This window comes from Phaethon lepturus, unplaced genomic scaffold (genome assembly GCF_000687285.1).
Source record: "Phaethon lepturus isolate BGI_N335 unplaced genomic scaffold, ASM68728v1 scaffold10021, whole genome shotgun sequence".
NCBI classification, from domain to species: Eukaryota; Metazoa; Chordata; class Aves; order Phaethontiformes; family Phaethontidae; genus Phaethon; species Phaethon lepturus.
The window spans coordinates 1,062-20,570 of record NW_010519833.1 but is presented as its reverse complement, the minus strand read 5'-3'; the positions used below and the strand labels follow the sequence as shown (position 1 = coordinate 20,570).

Below are 19,509 nucleotides of genomic sequence, written 5' to 3'. Positions count from 1 at the left end.
CCTTGGAAATTTTTGCTACAGCATTCTCTGTGGTAAAAGTTATTCAGAAAGTACATATTGAACATGAAAAAGAGAATCTATCTATTTATTTTGGTCGTCCAGAATTATCCACTTTGTCCACTCCCAAAAAGTTAAATTAATAACTCAAAACTGAGTTAACAAGTTACAGTCTGCTAATTTAGCTATAACACTTTGGATTTCTTTCTTCACTTTTTAGAGTTAAGAATGCTTCTTTTGGTTTTTAAAAATCAGTACTATAGCTGTACAGTAACCGTCACTTCTAGTAAAGGATAGGGTAGAGGTTGTAAAACTCAGCAGCAGATGAATCCCAAGGAAGTTACTGCCTCCTACACTTGCATGTGGCAAGGAACTGTTGCTGCTGGTAGATATGAAAGTAAATTTGAGAACTCCTGATTTAAAATGTCAACTGTATCTGAAATTTTTGACATGTTCAGAAGGATAATATCACTTCTTTCTAGGAATCAGTCACTACATGTGCTTAAAGATGTGCCAAATCTTCATCAAGCTTGAGAGATGATAAGTACTTTTATTGAAAGACTGACAGTGCTTTTATCCTTCCAAGAAGACACCACTCTTGGGAATCTTCAATACCAAAGAACATGTTTTCTGATTAAAAATTAAATCATTCCCTGCGGAAGCAGTATTGTTAACATTATACAGGGGATTTAAAGTCCAGGTAGTAAATTCACCTTATATATGGGCATCCCTGTCTGGTACATGGAAGCTTTGTAATGTAATTGTGATTATTTTTTTATTATTATTTAAAGCTGTAGTCAATTTTTTCAACAGCATAAATTAAAATTGTTCATAACGGTATTTTGGCTTTAGAATAACAGTTGCAAGTAACTTTTTCTGTTGTTGACATCTGAGAAAACACATAAAAAGGACTGAGCACTTCAAGGAGAAAAAGGTGATATTTTCTTTTTACAGAGCTCTGCTAAAAGACAGTGACCAAACCAGGTGCACAAAACTGATCAGATCATTGGAAAGCTTCTGGATATTATAGATGTGATTTTATTTAGCTTCTGTAGAAAAGGTTACATTTCTTTGTATTTAGTGGATTAGAACTTTTTTGTGGGGTTTTGTTTAATTTCAAAATTAGTGCTAGTTTACATTGACATTCTTACAAGTTTTGTGTTTCTTTGTAGTAATTTTATAGTGGAAATGAGATTATCACAAGCACTTTGTATTGCCCTAGTTCACGGACTTCAGTGTATACTGCTTATCCTGGATACCTTATTATTAGTTAATATCTGAGTAATTTTTTATACTGATGATTGCCTGCACCCATTTTTTCTGTTGCTCATGTTGTTTCAGTGGTAAAGAAAAAATACTAGCCTCACAATTATATGCATGGAAGAAGAATAAAACTTCGCAATGTAATAATCTATAAATAGTGCACCTATGAGTAGTATGACACTACAGAAATATTTCTCAGTCCTGACTGGTTTTAGGTTATATAATAGTAAAATTATTAAATGAGCAGTGGAGCAAATATTAGTGGGACAAAAAAATATCAGATGTGAAAAAGTAATAGCCTAGGATTATACTTTTTTTAAAAAAAATAGTAGTAGATTGCAAATACTTCTGAGTAGTGAGTCTAGGTACTATTTTTAACTGGAAAAGTAGCTTTTAAACTCTGATGTTACCCTGTGTGATGTGTAACTATGCAGGAAAAGTAAAGACAGGTGAATGTCTTAAGGCGTGGAATTGTTTATGTGAAAGAACATACAGACATTTGTCATTCTCTGTGGGAGTTTATGCTGGTTGTTTGAGATAAAGGAAGCAGCATTATGGACAAAGTGTCAGTCTGACTGCAGAAAAGTAATCTGTGTATTGCTCTTTCAGGTTTGAGTATGAGCACAGTTGAAGAAGAGTCTGACACAGTGACAGTAGAAACCGTGAACTCTGTGACTTTGACTCAGGACACTGAAGGGAACCTTATACTTCATTGCCCTCAAAATGGTATAGAATTGTATTGCATAGTATTTTTTTCTTACATTTTCATTGATCTAACCATCATATTCCCTGCCCCCAAATTCTATGAGCTACTTGGATTCTGCTTACTCTGCTGTGATTTGTTCTGTTTCAATTTAAAGATAGATGATGTATCAAATTAAGTGTAAATCACAAAATTATGTATATACGTACCCAACAAGGATACATCTGTCTGATTTATTTCAGTGGAAATGGGTTCTTAGAACTAAGCATGTACCCAAATCTCTGTAGATTTAAGTGGTTTGTGTGTAACGGACTGTGGATGGAATTTACAAAGAAAATCTCACAGAAAATGTTTGTTCAAAAAAGCATGTAAACTGTTACTGCTTAACTCAGACCAAGTTCCTGGGCAGTAGTACAGCACCGAACCAGCCTATCACATTTGCTTCTACCTTTTGTTTTGGTCCAAAGCTCCTCTTTGTTAACAGAAAGTAACCTCTGTATGTTTTTGTTGTTAGAAACTGATGAAGTAGACTCTGAAGACAGCACTGAACCTCCACACAAGAGGCTTTGCTTATCAGAGGATGATCAAAGCCTCGATGATTCCACTCCATGCATTTCTGTTGTTGCAGTTCCAAGTAAGTTCTTTTAAGTTTATGTACTCTTGTAGCAAATGTTTCTGTTGGTAAAGGTTAGAAGTGGACTCTCTGGATCACAGTAGAATATTTTGCATGTTTTATTTTCAAATTTTATTAATATAAGTATATTAATAGAAGATGATAGAAAGATACCTAAGTAGGTATCATCTTTATCTCTGAGCCTTGGATGGTTTTGCAGGAATTGTTATCTATACAGTACTGGCAAAATAAACCTGCCTTACAGCTAGAGGACTGCAGGCACAGGTGCATTGAATAAGTTGCAGGATAAGTGAATGCACAACAAACTAGATGCTCCCCTCCTGCAAAGAGTGATTAGGTTTTTTTAATGGTCAAACAGTATAGTTAGTATTTCCATGTTTTGTAGTATTGAGATGTGTGGTCTTTTTAAGGTAGAGATTGTTGTACAGAAAGTAGGCTGAGTACTGAATTAGTCATAAAAAAGTTGATTGAATATTAGACAGTTCAATAGAGTCTCCCAAAGGGAGGCAAAACCAGATCTAGCAAGTTAAAATACCATTTACAATACCTAGAGTGGCTTTATTTGGTGGAACTTACTAGAAACTCCTTAGAAGTAAAGGCATTATCATGTTGAAGGAAAACTGGGGAAAAAGAATGCAGCCGAAAGATTTGAACGTTGTCCTTTAGTAATTGGAAAATACTGAAGATGGGGCTGGAAAGGAAGCATTAATACAGTACTGAATGTTTGCACCAAATCAAACACCTCTTATTTATATGTGTCACATTAGGTCTTTGTTATAGTCAAGTGTAAAACTGAAGGTTTCAAAACCCATATTTAAATTTTATGAAGAGGAACAGTTGATAATCATCTTGATGATTTTAGTGTGTCAACAAATAAATACCAAACAAGGCCTCTTCAAAACCTTCAGTGCAAAGGCAGCAACTTACAAAACCTGTAGCATGCATAAAAAAATGTTACAGGAGTAAGGTATAGAACTAATTATCCATTCTGAAGTTTCAGAAAATGATCAGAGCTTTGAGGTGACCATGACTGCTACCACTGAGGTAGCTGAAGATGAGATTAACGAAGGAACTGTTACTCAGATTCAGGTACAGTAAAACTTCAAAATGTACATATTTTATGTGTATTTTTATTTAAATGTAAATGAAAAGGGTAACAAATAGCAGGAGGGGCTTATTAAATGAATAAGATTATTTTCAGTATGAAACTAATATATTTGAGCACGGATCTTGTTTGTAAAATGTTCTGTAAAAGTGCAATTGAATAATTTTATATGTGAAATTATATAAATAATAATTTTATGTAATATATATTTTTATATAATATATATATTCCTGCCCAAAGAGTAATACAGTAAACAGTAATAGATGTAACCCTCCACTGGTAATTACTTGCTCGGTGGTGATCTGCATAGAAGACAAGTTTATTTGTCATTTCTGTCATTCTTTGATTATAAGTTAAGCTTTATAACAGGCCTGAATATGCTTTTGTCTCATCACCAGTCCTAACAGTTACATACAGTTCTCATTGTGGGTATACCATGTTTACAAGTTCTAGATTGAAGATGCTGGACACAGTCCTCTTTCCACCAAAGCTAGTGAGGCTCTTCCTATTCACTGTACATTAAAGAGGATGAAGAATGCTATCTAATTAATTCTTACAACATCTATATGTTAAGATGCTAAATCTTACTCAGGTGTTTCAAGAAAGGTGAATGTATTTCTAATGCCATATTAAAAAAGTGGCACTTTCTGAGCAGTCAGCAAGGTAACTAGGTGTGTTGGTTTCATTTTACTTCAGTTTATACCTCCATGTTAAATGCAAGGCAATAGAAAGAACTGAAGATCTTACTGGATTATTTCATATTGGTCTTTTCAAGATTCTTCAGAATGAACAGCTCGATGAAATCTCCCCAATGGGCAATGAAGAAGTGTCAGCTGTTAGTCAAGCCTGGTTCACAACCAAAGAGGATAAGGATTCTCTGACAAATAAAGGTAGGATATTTCAAATGCAGTTCTCACATGCTGTAGAAAGGTAAGCTATTCCCAAATGTCTCAGAACATTTTGCAGGTTGCATAAAGTAATCTCTGGTCTGGCTCTTTTAGTGAAGATATTTCAGAAGACTGATTCTAAAAATGAGGAGAGATCTAATGCATTAAGTCTTCACCATCTCTCTTCCACTTTGTATGCAAGGAGAAAGTTGGAACACTCAAAATCAAGTTGGACGGGGCTCTGAGCCACCTGATCTAGTTGAAGATGTCCCTGCTTATTACAGTGGGGTTGGACTAGATGGCCTTTAAAGGTCCTTTCCAACCCAAAGATTCGATGATTTTATGAAAGAAGGCACTCCTGATAGACTTGGGAGAGGAAGAGGGGCCATGCTTGCAGTGGTGACAGTGATTCTAGTGGCTGTCGTAGAGAACTGCTGTAGATAATGTGTGTCAGCACAGATGGGGCAGACAGCTGCATTTACTCTGTTTGCGCTTCTGCCTGTTCAGGAGATGGGAAGCTGCAGTCAGAGGTGGGTATACCAGGGAAAAATGAATCTATGCTCAGGCTAATACACCTTCCTCTGGGTAGGGCTTATTAATCTGGCTACCTTGTTGTGATTTGTATTAAAGTTTCTGGAATGGAGTTGCTTCAGGAAGAACAGGGATTATGTAGACCAGAAACTACTGAAATAATTACTGCTAGTCCTCAAACTGCCACCCCATTGGCATTCCTCCGTTTCAGAATGTACCTGTGCAGTCATGTAAGTAGTTGCTGAGCTTTAGAGGGGTTTTTGTCGTTTTTTTTTTCAGGGGCAGTGCCTTCCTAAACCTAGAGAAACAACTTAGTGTGAAATGAAGACACGTCTCTCAAATTTCCTCAATCTCTCCACTGTTTTTCTTATTCTGTGTAGGGAAAAAACAAGAATTAAAATATCTTTCAGTCAGTCCAAAGCAACCCCCTTTATTAGAAAACTTTAGGGAAAAAAGTAATGGTTTTCTCTCACAGAGCGAATGACCTCTTCCTCTTCAGGGGGAATCCCAGTATGTGTCTCCTTTTACAGTACCTAGGAGTTTGACATGTGCTGCCTGAGCTCATTGTTTTATATCAGTCTCCACCTGATACTGCTTTCTTTGAGGACCCATGGGCAGGTTATAATAATCTTGGCACTGAATATGCAAACACATGAAGTGCGAAATATACTTCCTTTCCTAAAATAGTTGGGTATTAAAGGTTATTCCATGTAAAGGGTAGCAGTATCCCTTTAAGTCAGTTCAGATGCTTGGATACAGGTGTGAATCACAGCTACAGGAGTAGATTATTGTTCTGTCTCTGTAGCTTTGGAAGAAGAGATTGAAGCCATCCGGCACAAAGGAAGAGTTTTTTCTCATCAGTTCTAACAGAATTAGTAATAATGCCTGTACTTTTCATTGTAATTGGATTTGAGTAAACAGTCTCTTTGGTGTGTTCTGCCTCTCAGCTCTGGTAATTAGCAGGCTGAGAAGGAAGTACCCTGATTTTTCTGAGCAGAGATGGGCAGGTAGCCAGCACACACCAGTATGTAAACTGGGTCACCAGCATAATCTTAATTAGAAGTGATGGTTAATATTAAGTATGGTATGAGCATGAGAGGAAAAAAGAGGAATCTGTATATAAATTTAGGGTAGGAATGTTTTAATGTTTTATTGATAGACCTGAAATTTTCTCTCTGAAAAAAAGTTGATTGGTTTTATTTTTAGAGCTTAACTGGCATTGTAGTTACTGAGGACATCGACAGATGAAACATAATGTTTTTTCTGTGGTTGGCCACTTGTATTTGGGAAATAAAACACTCGCCATTGGTCTTTATCTTGACTGTGACGACTGGGCATTATTATTAATGCAAAAAAAAAAAGAGATAGGCACCAGCTTGTCAAAATAGACTAGGTAGAGCACTTACCTCTATGAAGAGCACTCACACTAGGTAGCACTACTCACATGTTGGGGAGTGATAAGGCATGTAAGAGAACTCTACAGTTTTGCCAATTCCTGAAGTAATACTTTGAGTCACATTTTAAGTCCCAGCTTATGGAATCATTTGAGTGCATGGAAATTTCAGTTGTCAATTTAAAGATAGAAATTTTCTAGTTGTGGCTGAAGAGAAAGGCTGAAAATGTGACTTCACAGCACATAGAGGAATACATGTTCTGTTTTGAAAAAATAGATGTTTTTGAAGAGGGGCCTGACTCACATTTAAACATTAGTTGACAGTTACTAAGGATTTTTTATCGGTTCTGAAGTAACATCTGTTTAAAATTAACTTGTTAGTTTAAGTAGCTAAAATTACTACTGTCTTTTCTTTGTTAATTGCAATAATGAGGGTTATGTTTTTCTGACATTCTTGTTGGTGTTTTGCTGATTTTCACTTCAGTAATTTGTTTGTCATTTCTATTTTCAGGCCATAAGTGGAAGCAAGGGATGTGGTCGAAGGAAGAAATTGACATTTTGATGAGTAACATCGAGCGTTATTTAAAGGTATGTGTTAGAGGATGTTATCTGCTAGTTGGCGTCGTGATCCAGCCCCTGCTAGAAACCAACTTTCTTTAGTACTTCCCAGAATGTGCAATTAGTGATTCTGACTGGTTCATAGTAGAAATGGTCATTACCCATTTGAAATACATAAGATAATTGTATCCATACACAGGATTTAAGAATACAGAATGTAACAATGCTTTTAATTTGTGTACTGAATATAACCCATTTTAAGTTTTCACGTCAGGGTGTTCAAGTGGCTTAATCTCTTTCTCTGAATATACATCACTCATGAAATCTTTGGTGAAGACAAAGGAAAAAAAAATGCACTAGGAATAGAGCTAATTTTCCTTACAAAGTGTAGTACAACTTCCAGAATTCTTTGATGCCATATTTGTATTTGTTTACTACACTAACAGGATGCCTGTATCAGCTTTCTTCCCCTTAATATATTGTTGTCAGAGTTCAGTGTAAAAATAGGCATGCAGTTAACACGCTGACAGTGATAATTGCCCATAATTCATATTGGTGGTAGGCTTACAGCTGAGAGTATTTGAGCTGAGTGCTTACAGCTGAGAATATATAGCCTGAATATTACAGGTTCCCCATCCTTCATTTGTAAGTCCAAAAAAGCCCTGAATTTAGTCTTCATTGGTATAAAAAACCCTCAGTATTACTTGTAGAAAGTGTGGCTGCCCACACGTGTATTAGAATTTCTCTCACAAAATCATTCATAGGTAATATTTTTTAAATCTAGAGAAGCTTTTTTAAGCTAGATAAATAACTTTTTTGAGTTACTGATAACTCCTTTGATTCATTATTTTCCTATTCATCTGCTTTCTTGTACTGCTTTGAATAATTGAAATATAGTGATTTTTAGTTTAAGCTGAACTTAAACTAAAGCTTTCCTTTTATACTTCAGTGGTTTTGTATCAAATTTGCTTTTAGTTTCCATTAGAACAAGAAGAGTAGTTTAATTGAAAAAAATTGCTTTCAGATAAAGAATATCTAAAATCATGTAATAAATTGATACAGCACTTTTTTACAACCTTTCACTGTATAACCCCAAGATAATTCCACCAGCCTGTATTTTCTATGATGTTCTAAATGATGCTTCAATTTTTGATCTTAAAATAGACATATTTTTTTTAAATGTAGATGAAAGTTAAAGCTTCTGTGTTGTCCTGGTTTCAGCTAAACCACAACAGGTGTCTACCTGAACTCCAGTGTTAAAAAAAACCAAACAAACACCCAGACAACAACTAGTGATCAAGGGTTTGTAATTGAGGTAGCTAATTCATAAATATTAGGTTTAACTTTTGGACTGTAGTATTTGAGACACATAGAAAGTTGCATAATGGTATGCTAGGCTTCAGTTCTCAAGTGTTCTACTTCTTGATTTCTAGGAGACTTTATCTAAGATGTTTTGTTTGTGGATTTTTGTTTTGTTTTGTTTCTAATGCTTTCTTCTAGGCCCGTGGAATAAAAGATGCCACTGAAATTATATTTGAAATGTCAAAAGATGAAAGAAAAGATTTCTACAGGACAATAGCTTGGGGTCTGAATCGGCCTCTCTTTGCTGTCTATAGAAGAGTTCTTCGCATGTATGATGACAGAAACCATGTTGGAAAGTATGAAAACCTCTAATGCTGCATGGTTTTATTGGTATGAGTAGGGTCATGTATTTAATATTTGACATGTTGTATGTGAGTCAGAAGATTCTAGCCAAACAGACCTAGTTCTTCCTAATCAGAAGCCACCTCTGCTGAATTCTGGCAGGTCAACCTTGACAATAGTATTAAATTGATGGTATCCACAACTTTAAACAAAAACAAAACAAAGATGCAGAGAGGATTCTGATATGATTAGAAGACTTGGACACAAGCATGAATCTGCTGAGATGTAGTTTTTTTCTTTAACTGTGACCTTGAGCTAATTGATCTTCATCCCTGTGCCCTTAGTTTGCTTATCTATAAAGCAGTAAGTATGGCGCCATCCAGAAGTGCTGAAAAGGATGTTAGATTTTAGTTTTTAAAGGTAGTTGAAAATCAAAAATACCATCTCAGTGCTGTTTTTTTAATGGAAAGTCATCCTTATGGTGCTTGTGAACTGAGACAGGAAGGAAAAAATAGCTGTTTATTTGAGAGAGTAATGCACAAAATTCTAAGTCTGTTCTTAGTAAGATCACCGAGAATGAGGAGTTTTGCTGGCAAATGAGAGGAATGTTAGACCAGATAACCTTAGAAATGTGGGAAATGGCATTTGTTTGTCATGTTCTTTTGAGGCTTTCAGTCAGATTGTTTCTTGTAGCTGACATTCCTTAATCCCTTGTAACTAAATGTGTACTGTGTGGTTAGTAAAGCCAAAATATTTATGCTGTATGTTTTCTGTTTAAAATAATGTCTTTTTATTTACCTGTTGCTTAGGTATACTCCTGAGGAAATTGAAAAACTTAAAGAGTAAGTCTTTTTATTAACAAGGTCACACCACCTTCTTTCTGTTTAGTAGCTTAGAGTAGTTTTTACAGGTTTTGTTATATGAAATCGCCGACAAGTTACAAGTAAATTGGCTCCAACTCTATCAGAAAATAGTCATCACTAGTCTGAAGAGAAATGAGACTACATTTGGATAATTTTTTTATATTTCCTAGTGTGTATTGAGGATGCAAGCAATATACAACAAAGTTCTAAAGCACGCCTTCTGTTGAAACTAGTAATGTTTCAGATATTTACAAGCCAGTCAACATTTGCAGTTATGTTTCTGAAAAACAGAAATACCCTTTCTCTGGGAAACCTGAGCAAAGGTTATTTCTAAAGAAAGTAGCAGGTCAAGGGCAGGATCTCCCCTATGATGTGTTAGAGAGGTACATAATTGTTGGTAAGGCTCTGTTATTTTGACCATGAACCTGATAAATCAAGGAGGAGGGGCTGCAGACTTTATCTCCTCTTGCAGCTTTCCAGGGTTGATCAGTGTTAAGAAATCTGGACGGAAGGAAGGAAGGGAGGCTATTTCATTGCGTTGATGGATGTGTTTGGATCAATTTATATGGTTTGTGTCATTAGCAAGGTGCCTCTGGTTCCAGATGTGTCAAAAGTAGTCATGGCTCAACATGTTAAGCAACCTGGTGTCATTTGTGGGAGGAAAATAATACTTAAAATTATGAACATGATTATGTAAGGGTTTTGCCTCATTTAAATTGTAGGATGCCCGGGTTTTCATTGGGCATTATTTAGATTTCTCAGTGATCTCTGTACCACCTGAAAATCCCTGAGGAACTTGTGTAGAATGGATATTGGCTGTTTTATCTAAACATTCATATTGTATTTAACACAGTGATTAAGACTCACAGCATTACTGCAAGACAGTTAGATATTAAACATTTTATACGCGGGTGTCCTGTAGCTTAGCTGGCCCAAAAGGCTTCTTAGAAACACATAGAAAAATTAGCAGTGATGGTAGAAAATACATTAATACTGTAGTATCAAAGTGACTCCCCATTCTGTCTTTAGGCCTGTAAAGTGCCCATTTATCCTGGTTTTATTGGAGTGTATTTGGTATTTTGGTAATCTCTTTAACTGGCTATAGTGCTAATGAACATGTTTCTATTTAGGCTGAGAATAAAGCACGGTAATGATTGGGCTACAATAGGAGCTGCACTGGGGAGAAGTGCTTCATCTGTAAAAGATCGATGTAGATTGATGAAAGATACCTGCAACACAGGTGAGGTAAATGCTGGTGTCAGTAATGGATATTCTAGTTAAAACTTTCTCACTTTTGCCTTTGTCAGTGGTCTTTTCAGAGACTTGTAACTTGGAACTTACAACGAGGAACTTAGAATATGAAATCTACTGACATTTTAGAATGTATTTGGTACAGATTTCTCCAGTTTCAATTCTTAAAGATCAGAACATTCAGTTGATTTTTGCAGTCCATTATCCATCGTATATTTATGCCACTGGAGCATATTTTATTGAGGTGGATTAAAAAGTACTTTCACTTGTGTTTAATATTTATAACATACACTGTATATTTGGTGTAAGTTGAGAGACATGCATTTTAAGAGTAAAGTATTGTTGATTTTGTAGTGTATATATTCAAATGGAAGGAAAATTTAGTCAGACCTCATGTAATTGCTGTATACTAAATGATTGCATGGTTAATTTACTTCAACTAACACAATTCAGGTAGCTTGGACCAGTTTGGCTTGGTGAGTATTTTGATAAATGTGGCTCATTCATCTGCAAGAGGAAGGGACGAGAAAGAAACTTGGCAGAAAAACAATGGAATTATGCATTTGTTAATCAAGAATAGATATTATATAAATTGTTAATAAGAACATTTATATCCTCTTTGCAAGTCAATATTTGCATCTGGAGTAAGGTGTTAGGCACTGAAGATAAAAGTGTTGACATGTTACAGATCAGAACAGAGGGCATCTGCTGTTAGTTAAGTTGGAGGGGTTTTCTCTCTTTCAGGAAAGTGGACAGAGAAAGAAGAAAAAAGACTAGCAGAAGTAGTGCATGAGCTAACTAGCACAGAACCAGGTGACATTGTCACACAAGGTGTATCGTGGGCTGCCGTAGCAGAACGGGTCGGGACACGCTCTGAAAAGCAGTGCCGCTCTAAATGGCTCAACTATCTCAACTGGAAACAAAGTGGGGGCACTGAGTGGACCAAGGAAGATGAAATAAATCTGATCTTGAGGTTTGTTTTTTCAGTTATTTTTAAAGGTTTGTAATACGTGACGCTAACTGGATTCCATTGGGGTCCCTTTTGCTGGTTTCTTAGACACTAAAAACGCTAGAACCCTCCAAAAATCACTGCTGTGTTTATAGTTCCCAGAGATTTATTATTGAACATATTTTTTGTTTTTTGTTTTTTTAGTGAATGTTAGTGTTCGTGAAAGGTGTCAGATTGAAAACCCTGGAGACTGAAGTCTTCTTTATTCCACAGAAAAGGTACAGCACAGGCAGCGACCGTGCAAGCTTCCCACACGTTGCCCCACCAATGCGCTTTAACCCTTAACTGGAGGGTAGTTCAGTCTCCCTGCCCGTTCAGTCCTTGGCCTCTCTGCTGAGATGACCAACAAGGGTCAAGTGTGGTGGTGGTTTCTGTGATGTGGACATCTTGTCTACAAAGAACTAAACCGAGACTGCAAATTAATTTCATGTAGGCCACCAAACACTGATTGGATATCAGCATCTTTGAGTACATTTGAACTGGCAACCTGATAGTAACTTTGGAAATCTTTTGCTCTCTCCAGTCCTCCTCCCATTTTGAATGCCTTTAACTCAGGCTTTTTAGCCAGTGGATTTTATGGGTTGATAGGTTCGGGTGGGAATAAAAAGCCAAGACATACAGGGAATCTAAACACAGAGCACTGTTTACTTATTTACTGAAGCTGTTTGACTTGAACTCAAATGAGGAACTTATTCTACATTTCAGAATGTTCTGGTTATAATTCTTAATATTTCTGTACAAATGGTATCTGTTTTGGTCTGTCCAGATATCCTTAACTCATCCTTCAGGGTTGTTTTCTTGTTTTGGGTAGCTTTTTTCTTTTTTTTGTTTTGTTTTGTTGGGGGTTTTTTGTTGGGGTTTTTTTTTGCTAGCAAGAGTATTCAGTGCTATTTCTGGCTTTGTGAAGAGAACTTTTCTTGACTTTCACAAAAATCCTTTCCCTCTCACTGTTCACCTCTTTCATATGCTCCAGATACAGATGAGCTGGAGGCAATTCAGAGATATTCACAGTATTCAGACATATTCTGATAGAACCCAGTATGTGCATAGCATCTGCCAAAATTATGTGAAGACTGTCCCTTACCTGGAGAGCCTAATGGGATTGATTTATGAGGAGCTGTTTAATACTGTAGTTAATTTCATCTACTTTGGCTAAGAAGCATCTGAGAGGAGGCAAAAATCTATGTTAAGGACGGATGAGTGTGATTTAGGAGAAAACAGAAGTAAATATCATAACATGAAATTAATTAAATGAAAGTTCAGAGTGAATCTCAGGAAATACTTCCTGCCCTGGAGATGTGTTTGGGGAATGGTTTTCCAAAGAGAAAAGATGCAAGTACCATCATTTGGAATGCTTCACAATAATCTGATCAAAGCCCTAATGTATATGTAAATAAGGAGAATAATCCTGCATGGCAAGGAGATGGACTGGATCATCTAGCAGGTCTAGTCCATCTTCTGTTGTTTATGATTCTGCTTGACCTCTGGCAGCGTGGAGCCTTGGAAGCCTGTGTCAATTCATGAGCTCTGGTGGACTATTCACTAGCATGCCATTTGCCGCTGTTATGTGTGACAAGACCGGAGATGTGCAACACCTCTTCCAGTCTGGAGGGTAGTTTCTAACAGGTAAATATTTTCTGTATCCTGCCAGGATAGCGGAACTTGAAGTTTCTGATGAAAATGACATCAATTGGGATTTACTAGCTGAAGGATGGAGTAGTGTCCGCTCACCACAGTGGCTTCGGAGTAAATGGTGGACCATTAAAAGACAGATTGCAAACCACAAAGATGTTTCATTCCCTGGTAATGTACTACTTGCACACTTCTCTTCTGAAAGCTCCTTTCACAAGTGTCAAAAGCATAAGGCTGCATTTTGTCGTCTGCTTACAGCATTGCTGGCCAAAGAGCACATTGCTGCTTTGCTGGAAGTTACTGGCCCCTCGGATCTGCTGGCTGAATTGCTCCTACAAGCAATCCTTAAGTGTTTCAGTTGAAACAAGCCAAGCTGATGTATACAACTAACCAATAGATTTTGCCAACTCCTCTCACTTTGGCTCAAGTGAGAGCATGCATATAAGCAGCTCAGCTGGCAGATCTCAGATGATGGTGACGATCTTTGGTATGGAGGACAGTGACCTCTTCAGGTAGAAGAGGATATTTATCTGTAGCCTAACAGTATCACCCCAGGTTAGGTCTGTTACTGTTAAAATGTAATCGGTGTGAGGTGCTGAACCTTAGCTGTAGATAAAACAGAGATCTACTACTAGCTGCCCAGTGAGGAGGAGGGGAGGAATCGGGAGTATGAAGCTCCCAGATACATCTCTCACAGCTCTCAGTCTTGGTCGGAGAAGCTAGTGCCTGAGCCAGCGGGTATTTCAGTGTCCATGACCTTTCATTCAGTCCTCCTTTTCCCTGTCTTGGGGGAAAAAAAAAAAAAATATCAGAGAGATTAGTCATATCATAATGAAAGGTGTAATTTAATGGACACTTTTGCTGTGGTCATCAGTGTAGTTATATATTAGTCATGCCTGGAGGCTGCAATTGAGAGGGTAGCCCTGTTATGCTTAATATGGTATAAATCATATGTTAATAGACAGTTGTTGCATCAAATAATTCATAATGTAAATATGCCACTGCATCATCAGGATCCACTCTTTTTCCCCAGACAAAACATCACGCTGTCAGGAGTGGGAAACGTTTAAGCAGTATTGAACGCTAGAAAAGCAGAGGCCTCGACTTTTGTAACCTTATGTATGTCAACCCCTCCCTCAGTGAGACCAAAGTGATGATAGGGAAGAAAGGTGTGCGGTTTTATTGGAGCAATGGGCCACTTCATGCAGAAATAAAGAATTGTAGTATAGCCACTGTGAGATTAATTCTGTCTTGCTCCCTATTTCCACTGACATTTCTGTCAACCTCTTGAACAAATCTGCTTTCATGTTTTGTAAGATTGGAAGGTTTATTTCTAATAGAAGCACTATACAACTAGTGATACTGGCACTTGATTGTAACTCGGGGTTATACCAGACATGTTTTTAGAGACATCTAAAATTTTTATGAGATTTTCTTTTTTATTTCCAAGCATCCTATAATGTCCTTGAGAAAAATCAAGTTCACTCCAGGTAACTGACTATAAATGTGTTTTATGTATTAAATTATGTATTATGTATTTATTATAAATTTCTAGTTGATAGATCACTATAAACTGTTTAGGTTCCAAATTCAGAAGGATATTGGTTATTTTTTTCATTTTGGATAAATCTGACATGCAGCATTTCAAATGTGCTTCTTCAACATGCTTTAGCATGAGTATTTTTTCTCTCAGTGCTGATAAAGGGTCTTAAACAACTCCATGAGAACCAAAAAAACAACCCAGGGCACCAGCTTTCAGAGAACAAATCTGGAAGTGGATTACCAAACACTAATTCCAGTTCGGGGGTTCAGCACGTGCAGATTCGAGTGGCTCGCTTGGAGGAGAACGCAGGCAACGCACCAAGCCCTATGGCAGCTTTGCAGATTCCAGTCCAGATTACGCATGTCTGTAAGTAGCTGAAACGAACAACTCGCTGTCCTCTAATGAAACCTAAAGCTTTCTTAGGTTAAGATGGTGAAGGAGGAGTGGGCATGTCTTAAAGAATTTCATTAATTCTTCTTTGGTCTTGCCATAACTTAAGATTAAGGATTCCAGGATTCCATTTTCCCATTTCTAATTTTGTTAGGTGAATGTAGTGACAGCAGTACCAAGAAGCTGCAGTTGGAGTGCCTGCACATAGGAGTTATATATGTCTGTCTGTGCATGGATGCAAGAGCTTGCCATATAAGGTACTCTTTGAAAAGGCTTCAGTACATAAGCCTCTTAATGAATATGCAACATATATGTTTATTCCTTACGTTTATTCTGGTAGCTCTTGTTCAGAGTAATGAAGATCCATGTACAAGATCTCCTTTTATAAAATGTATACGCTGCTGTGCCTAAATTCTGATGAAGGACACTGAAGCAGGAAGGTATATAATGTTTTTTCCAGTCCTGCTCTGTATTATGCAGTTATTTCTAGGCACAAACACTCTGGAAAGCATTAGTTGCCAAGTCACATTGATGTTCAGCTGATGATCTGCTCTAACCACTTTATTTTTTTTAAGTTGCTGCTTCCCATCCTCGTAAGGATGAACTTTGCTCATTAACAACATTTATTACTAGGTCTACTTTGACTGTAGTGCTTATTGCTTGGTTTTCCTACTAATCTTATTAAGTAACTCCAGTGACTCCAATTGAATCACCTCATATGCAGCCTGCCATCTCCATTGTGTGCTATTTTGCACTGTTTGTCATTTGTGAATTTTATTAGGACAATTTAGTGCTTCAGTCAGGCTGATTACAAAATTAGTTAATCAGGCCAAGAACTGATTCTTCAGACTATGACTATATAGGCATTTGGTAAACAATTTTCTGTTTATAATTTCATTAGATTAGCCTATCTTAATCTACTTATTAAGTGCCGTCTTCATTTTATGTGGTTTATTTTTTAATTAGAATGTCACGCAACACCAAGCTAAGCACCTCTTGCCTTTAATAATACATCAGTGGTCTCAGACTTTCAACCAAGCTTGGTCAAAGCTATTGGGTTTTGATCAACAGGCAAGATGTGCTGGTATTCTGTAACAGTTAATGCTTCCTGAATCTCATCCTTAATAGTTATTTTGTGATGCCACTTGCCCCATGCTAAAATAAAGCATTTTTCCCCATTTTAGTCTGCTTTCCTGAAGAATTTAAGTTTGTGTGATCAAAGTGAGTTTTGTATTTTATTTCCCAGTCCCATGAGAGCTGTTAGCCAGTTTCAGCTGCATTTGATAGAATGCTCAAGGTTTCCAAGGGGTAACTCCTATAAGCTTTAAGGACATAACTGGCTGGGTAACAGACAGGCCGCACTTTAGAGCTGTCTGCTGCTGTGTGCCAGGAAATCTGCAGCAGGAAGCCTTGAACATGCCACTACAACAATAAAAGCTCCAAAATTAGAGCTTGTATCTTCTTAAGAGACCAAAATAATTCTACTTCGAAGCCAGAGAGTCTGAGTTAGCCAAGTTTCCAGTGCTGGGAGCACTGCTGTCGTCAGGTAGGTCTTCTGCCCTTTCAGTATTTATGGAATTACAGGATAAACCCAAGCAAAGTATTAATTTGCCTCCAGCTTCCTGGAACTTGGGAGGTTTTTTTAAGAATAAGTGAAAATCATAATTATGGCTCTGAATAGGTTTTTTGATATCTTACAAAGCTTTGGGTGTGAGCTGTTTGGACCTGGTAATCTTCAAATGTCTGATAATGTAGACTGTTTTCAGTGCTTCTCTTCATTGCTTTTAGAATTAATGCAGATAATTGCATAAATAATTACACACTTGTGGTAAGGATACTTACAGCTTTTATACACTGCAATCATAACACACACGATAGGCAAATATCTTGGGGAGCATCTGATGTTTCATCAGTTGTAGATATACCGTGGAGGGCAGAAAAGTTTAAAAATTAAAAAAAAAAAAAAAAAAAAAAGAGGTCCATGGGAAACATATTAAGCAATATTAAACCTGATACCATTTTAAAGCAAATAATACATGATCCAAAGGATATCGTTACACCAGAACCTCTTACAAATCTAATTACAAAAAGTAATTAGATCACATCAGATAATTTCAGTTGTCTGCTTTTATCCCTGTGCACTAAAACCAGTTTCTTTCTCATGCTCTTTCAGATTGTATCTTGGGTACCCATTAGAGAACCTTGTCATTAGGATTGCAGCCGGTTTTCTTTTTCTTATTACTGGAATTAACAGTACCCTGCTATGTAGCAATTACAGTATGTTATACACTCTGCAGGGCTGAAACATTTTGGTGTACGTACTTTCTTTTTCTTTTTTTCCTTCCTTTTGCAGCCTCAACGGATTCCCCTGCTGCTACTGTTGACTCTGAGACGATAACACTAAACAGTGGAACACTACAGACCTTTGAGATTCTTCCAGTAAGTAACAGAGAACTGCCATTTGTTACTCTGTTTTTTCTTTTAAACACAGCTACTTCCTACACTATGGAACTGTGCATTTCTGAAAAAAACATTTCTCAAGTGGAAGGAGAAGTTAAGAGATCTAGAACTTTAAAGTTCAAAGCAAAGTGTATTTCCAAGGGTGTAATTCATTAGGGCTGTGAAGTAGAATGTCAATACAGTTAAATGCTTTAAACCTGTCTTAATGCCTTAATGCTATGAAGTTTTCCTTTTGAAATCTGACATAACGGAGCCAGAGGAAGCTCCCAGCAAGACAAGATTCTCTCAGTTTTATTGTACTGTAGTTGATAGCACTGTTTCTCTTTCATCCCAATGCTAAGAGTAAGTTGAATTTGTTCCTTTCTTACCTGCTGTTGTACAGCATAATATAGTCCTGTGTGACTTTTGGCCTTAATACTACTCTCAGTAGCCCAAGGCTGTAGATGAGCTTCTGCTCAATGGGTGCAGTACAGCAATCAGTGTGGTAGGGATTGGATTTTTTTGTTTGTTTTCCAGGGGTGTTACAGTTAGGCTAGTTCATATAAATAACCACGCTTTGAGTGCTAAGTATGGTCCAGGAAGGTTGTGCATTTGCATATTAAACTTGTGTTGTCTTTCATAGTCTTTCCATCTCCAGCCGACTGGAACACCGGGTACATACTTATTACAGACAAGCTCAAGCCAAGGCCTGCCTTTGACACTGACGACTAGTCCTACCATGACCTTGACAGCTGCTGCTGCTGCTCCAGCCTCCCCAGAACAGATCATAGTTCATGCCTTATCGGTATGTATTTTGAGCAGTGAAAAGACTGGAATTTGGGCAATGGGGAACATAATAAAGCAGGCCCCTATATGTATATGTTAAATTTGTAAAGCAGTTCTTAAGTCATAACAGTGTTACTTTGCTTAAAATACTGAAGAGTGAGAATTTCTTTTTTTGTACTGTTTTTTTGAAAAGCAACTCCAAGTGTCTTCAAAACTTAGCTTAGTAACCAACTTAGTTCTTACTGTGGCTGAACGTCATGTCTCCATCTAGTGGCTTGTCCCAGCAAAACACAGTACTGTGGTTTCCTGATGTTTCCAGTTACTCTCACAAACAAATATTGGTGTTTGCAAAACTTTTATAATAGTGGCAGTATTACTTTTTAGACTTTATTACTTTTTTAGTTTAGAGGGAGGGAAGTGGAAGCAAACTGGAGATTGAATAACAAAAGCGATGCAAAATTCGAGGAAAAAAAGCTCTGATCTTTTGAATCTACAGCGATCCTCACCTGAACAGCTGCCTCTGTTTCGTATTACATATTTACGAATGCTTTTGCTTTTATTTCTGAAAGTTTTGAAGATACTTGGAAGAAAGTCTCTGACTTTGTTTTTATTTGTGTCTCTTTTTGCAAATACTCCTTACAGCCAGAGCACTTGTTAAATACAAGTGACAATGTCACAGTGCAGTGCCACACGCCAAGTGTCATAATCCGCACCGTTGCCGCTGAAGATATCTCCTCCTCTGTTACTCAGGCAGAACTTGCTGTGGATTCAGACATTCAGTCAGCTGACCTGACAGATCCTGCTGATACACTAGAAACAAATGCTTTCCCAGATGATATCCATCAGTCCAAGCTGAGTGATGAAGAGCAGTCAGCCTACAA

General features: G+C 37.2%; 1 protein-coding gene across 1 annotated transcript in view; it reads left to right on the top strand.

The window, feature by feature from the left end:
- Positions 1-321: 321 nt before the first annotated feature.
- The window catches only part of DMTF1 (cyclin D binding myb-like transcription factor 1), a gene marked incomplete at its 3' end in the record, with an annotated part of 19,342 nt that continues 154 nt past the window's right edge, over positions 322-19,509 (top strand). The window contains exons 1-15 of the mRNA XM_010297174.1: positions 322-394; positions 1,870-1,986; positions 2,478-2,597; positions 3,592-3,686; positions 4,478-4,592; positions 7,025-7,101; positions 8,572-8,729; positions 9,525-9,557; positions 10,709-10,818; positions 11,574-11,802; positions 13,490-13,641; positions 15,164-15,379; positions 17,757-17,842; positions 18,486-18,647; positions 19,271-19,509. The exon at positions 19,271-19,509 is cut by the window's right edge and continues 154 nt beyond it. Coding sequence (XP_010295476.1) covers positions 322-394; positions 1,870-1,986; positions 2,478-2,597; positions 3,592-3,686; positions 4,478-4,592; positions 7,025-7,101; positions 8,572-8,729; positions 9,525-9,557; positions 10,709-10,818; positions 11,574-11,802; positions 13,490-13,641; positions 15,164-15,379; positions 17,757-17,842; positions 18,486-18,647; positions 19,271-19,509 — 1,982 coding nt within the window. The remainder of the gene's footprint in view (positions 395-1,869; positions 1,987-2,477; positions 2,598-3,591; positions 3,687-4,477; positions 4,593-7,024; positions 7,102-8,571; positions 8,730-9,524; positions 9,558-10,708; positions 10,819-11,573; positions 11,803-13,489; positions 13,642-15,163; positions 15,380-17,756; positions 17,843-18,485; positions 18,648-19,270) is intronic.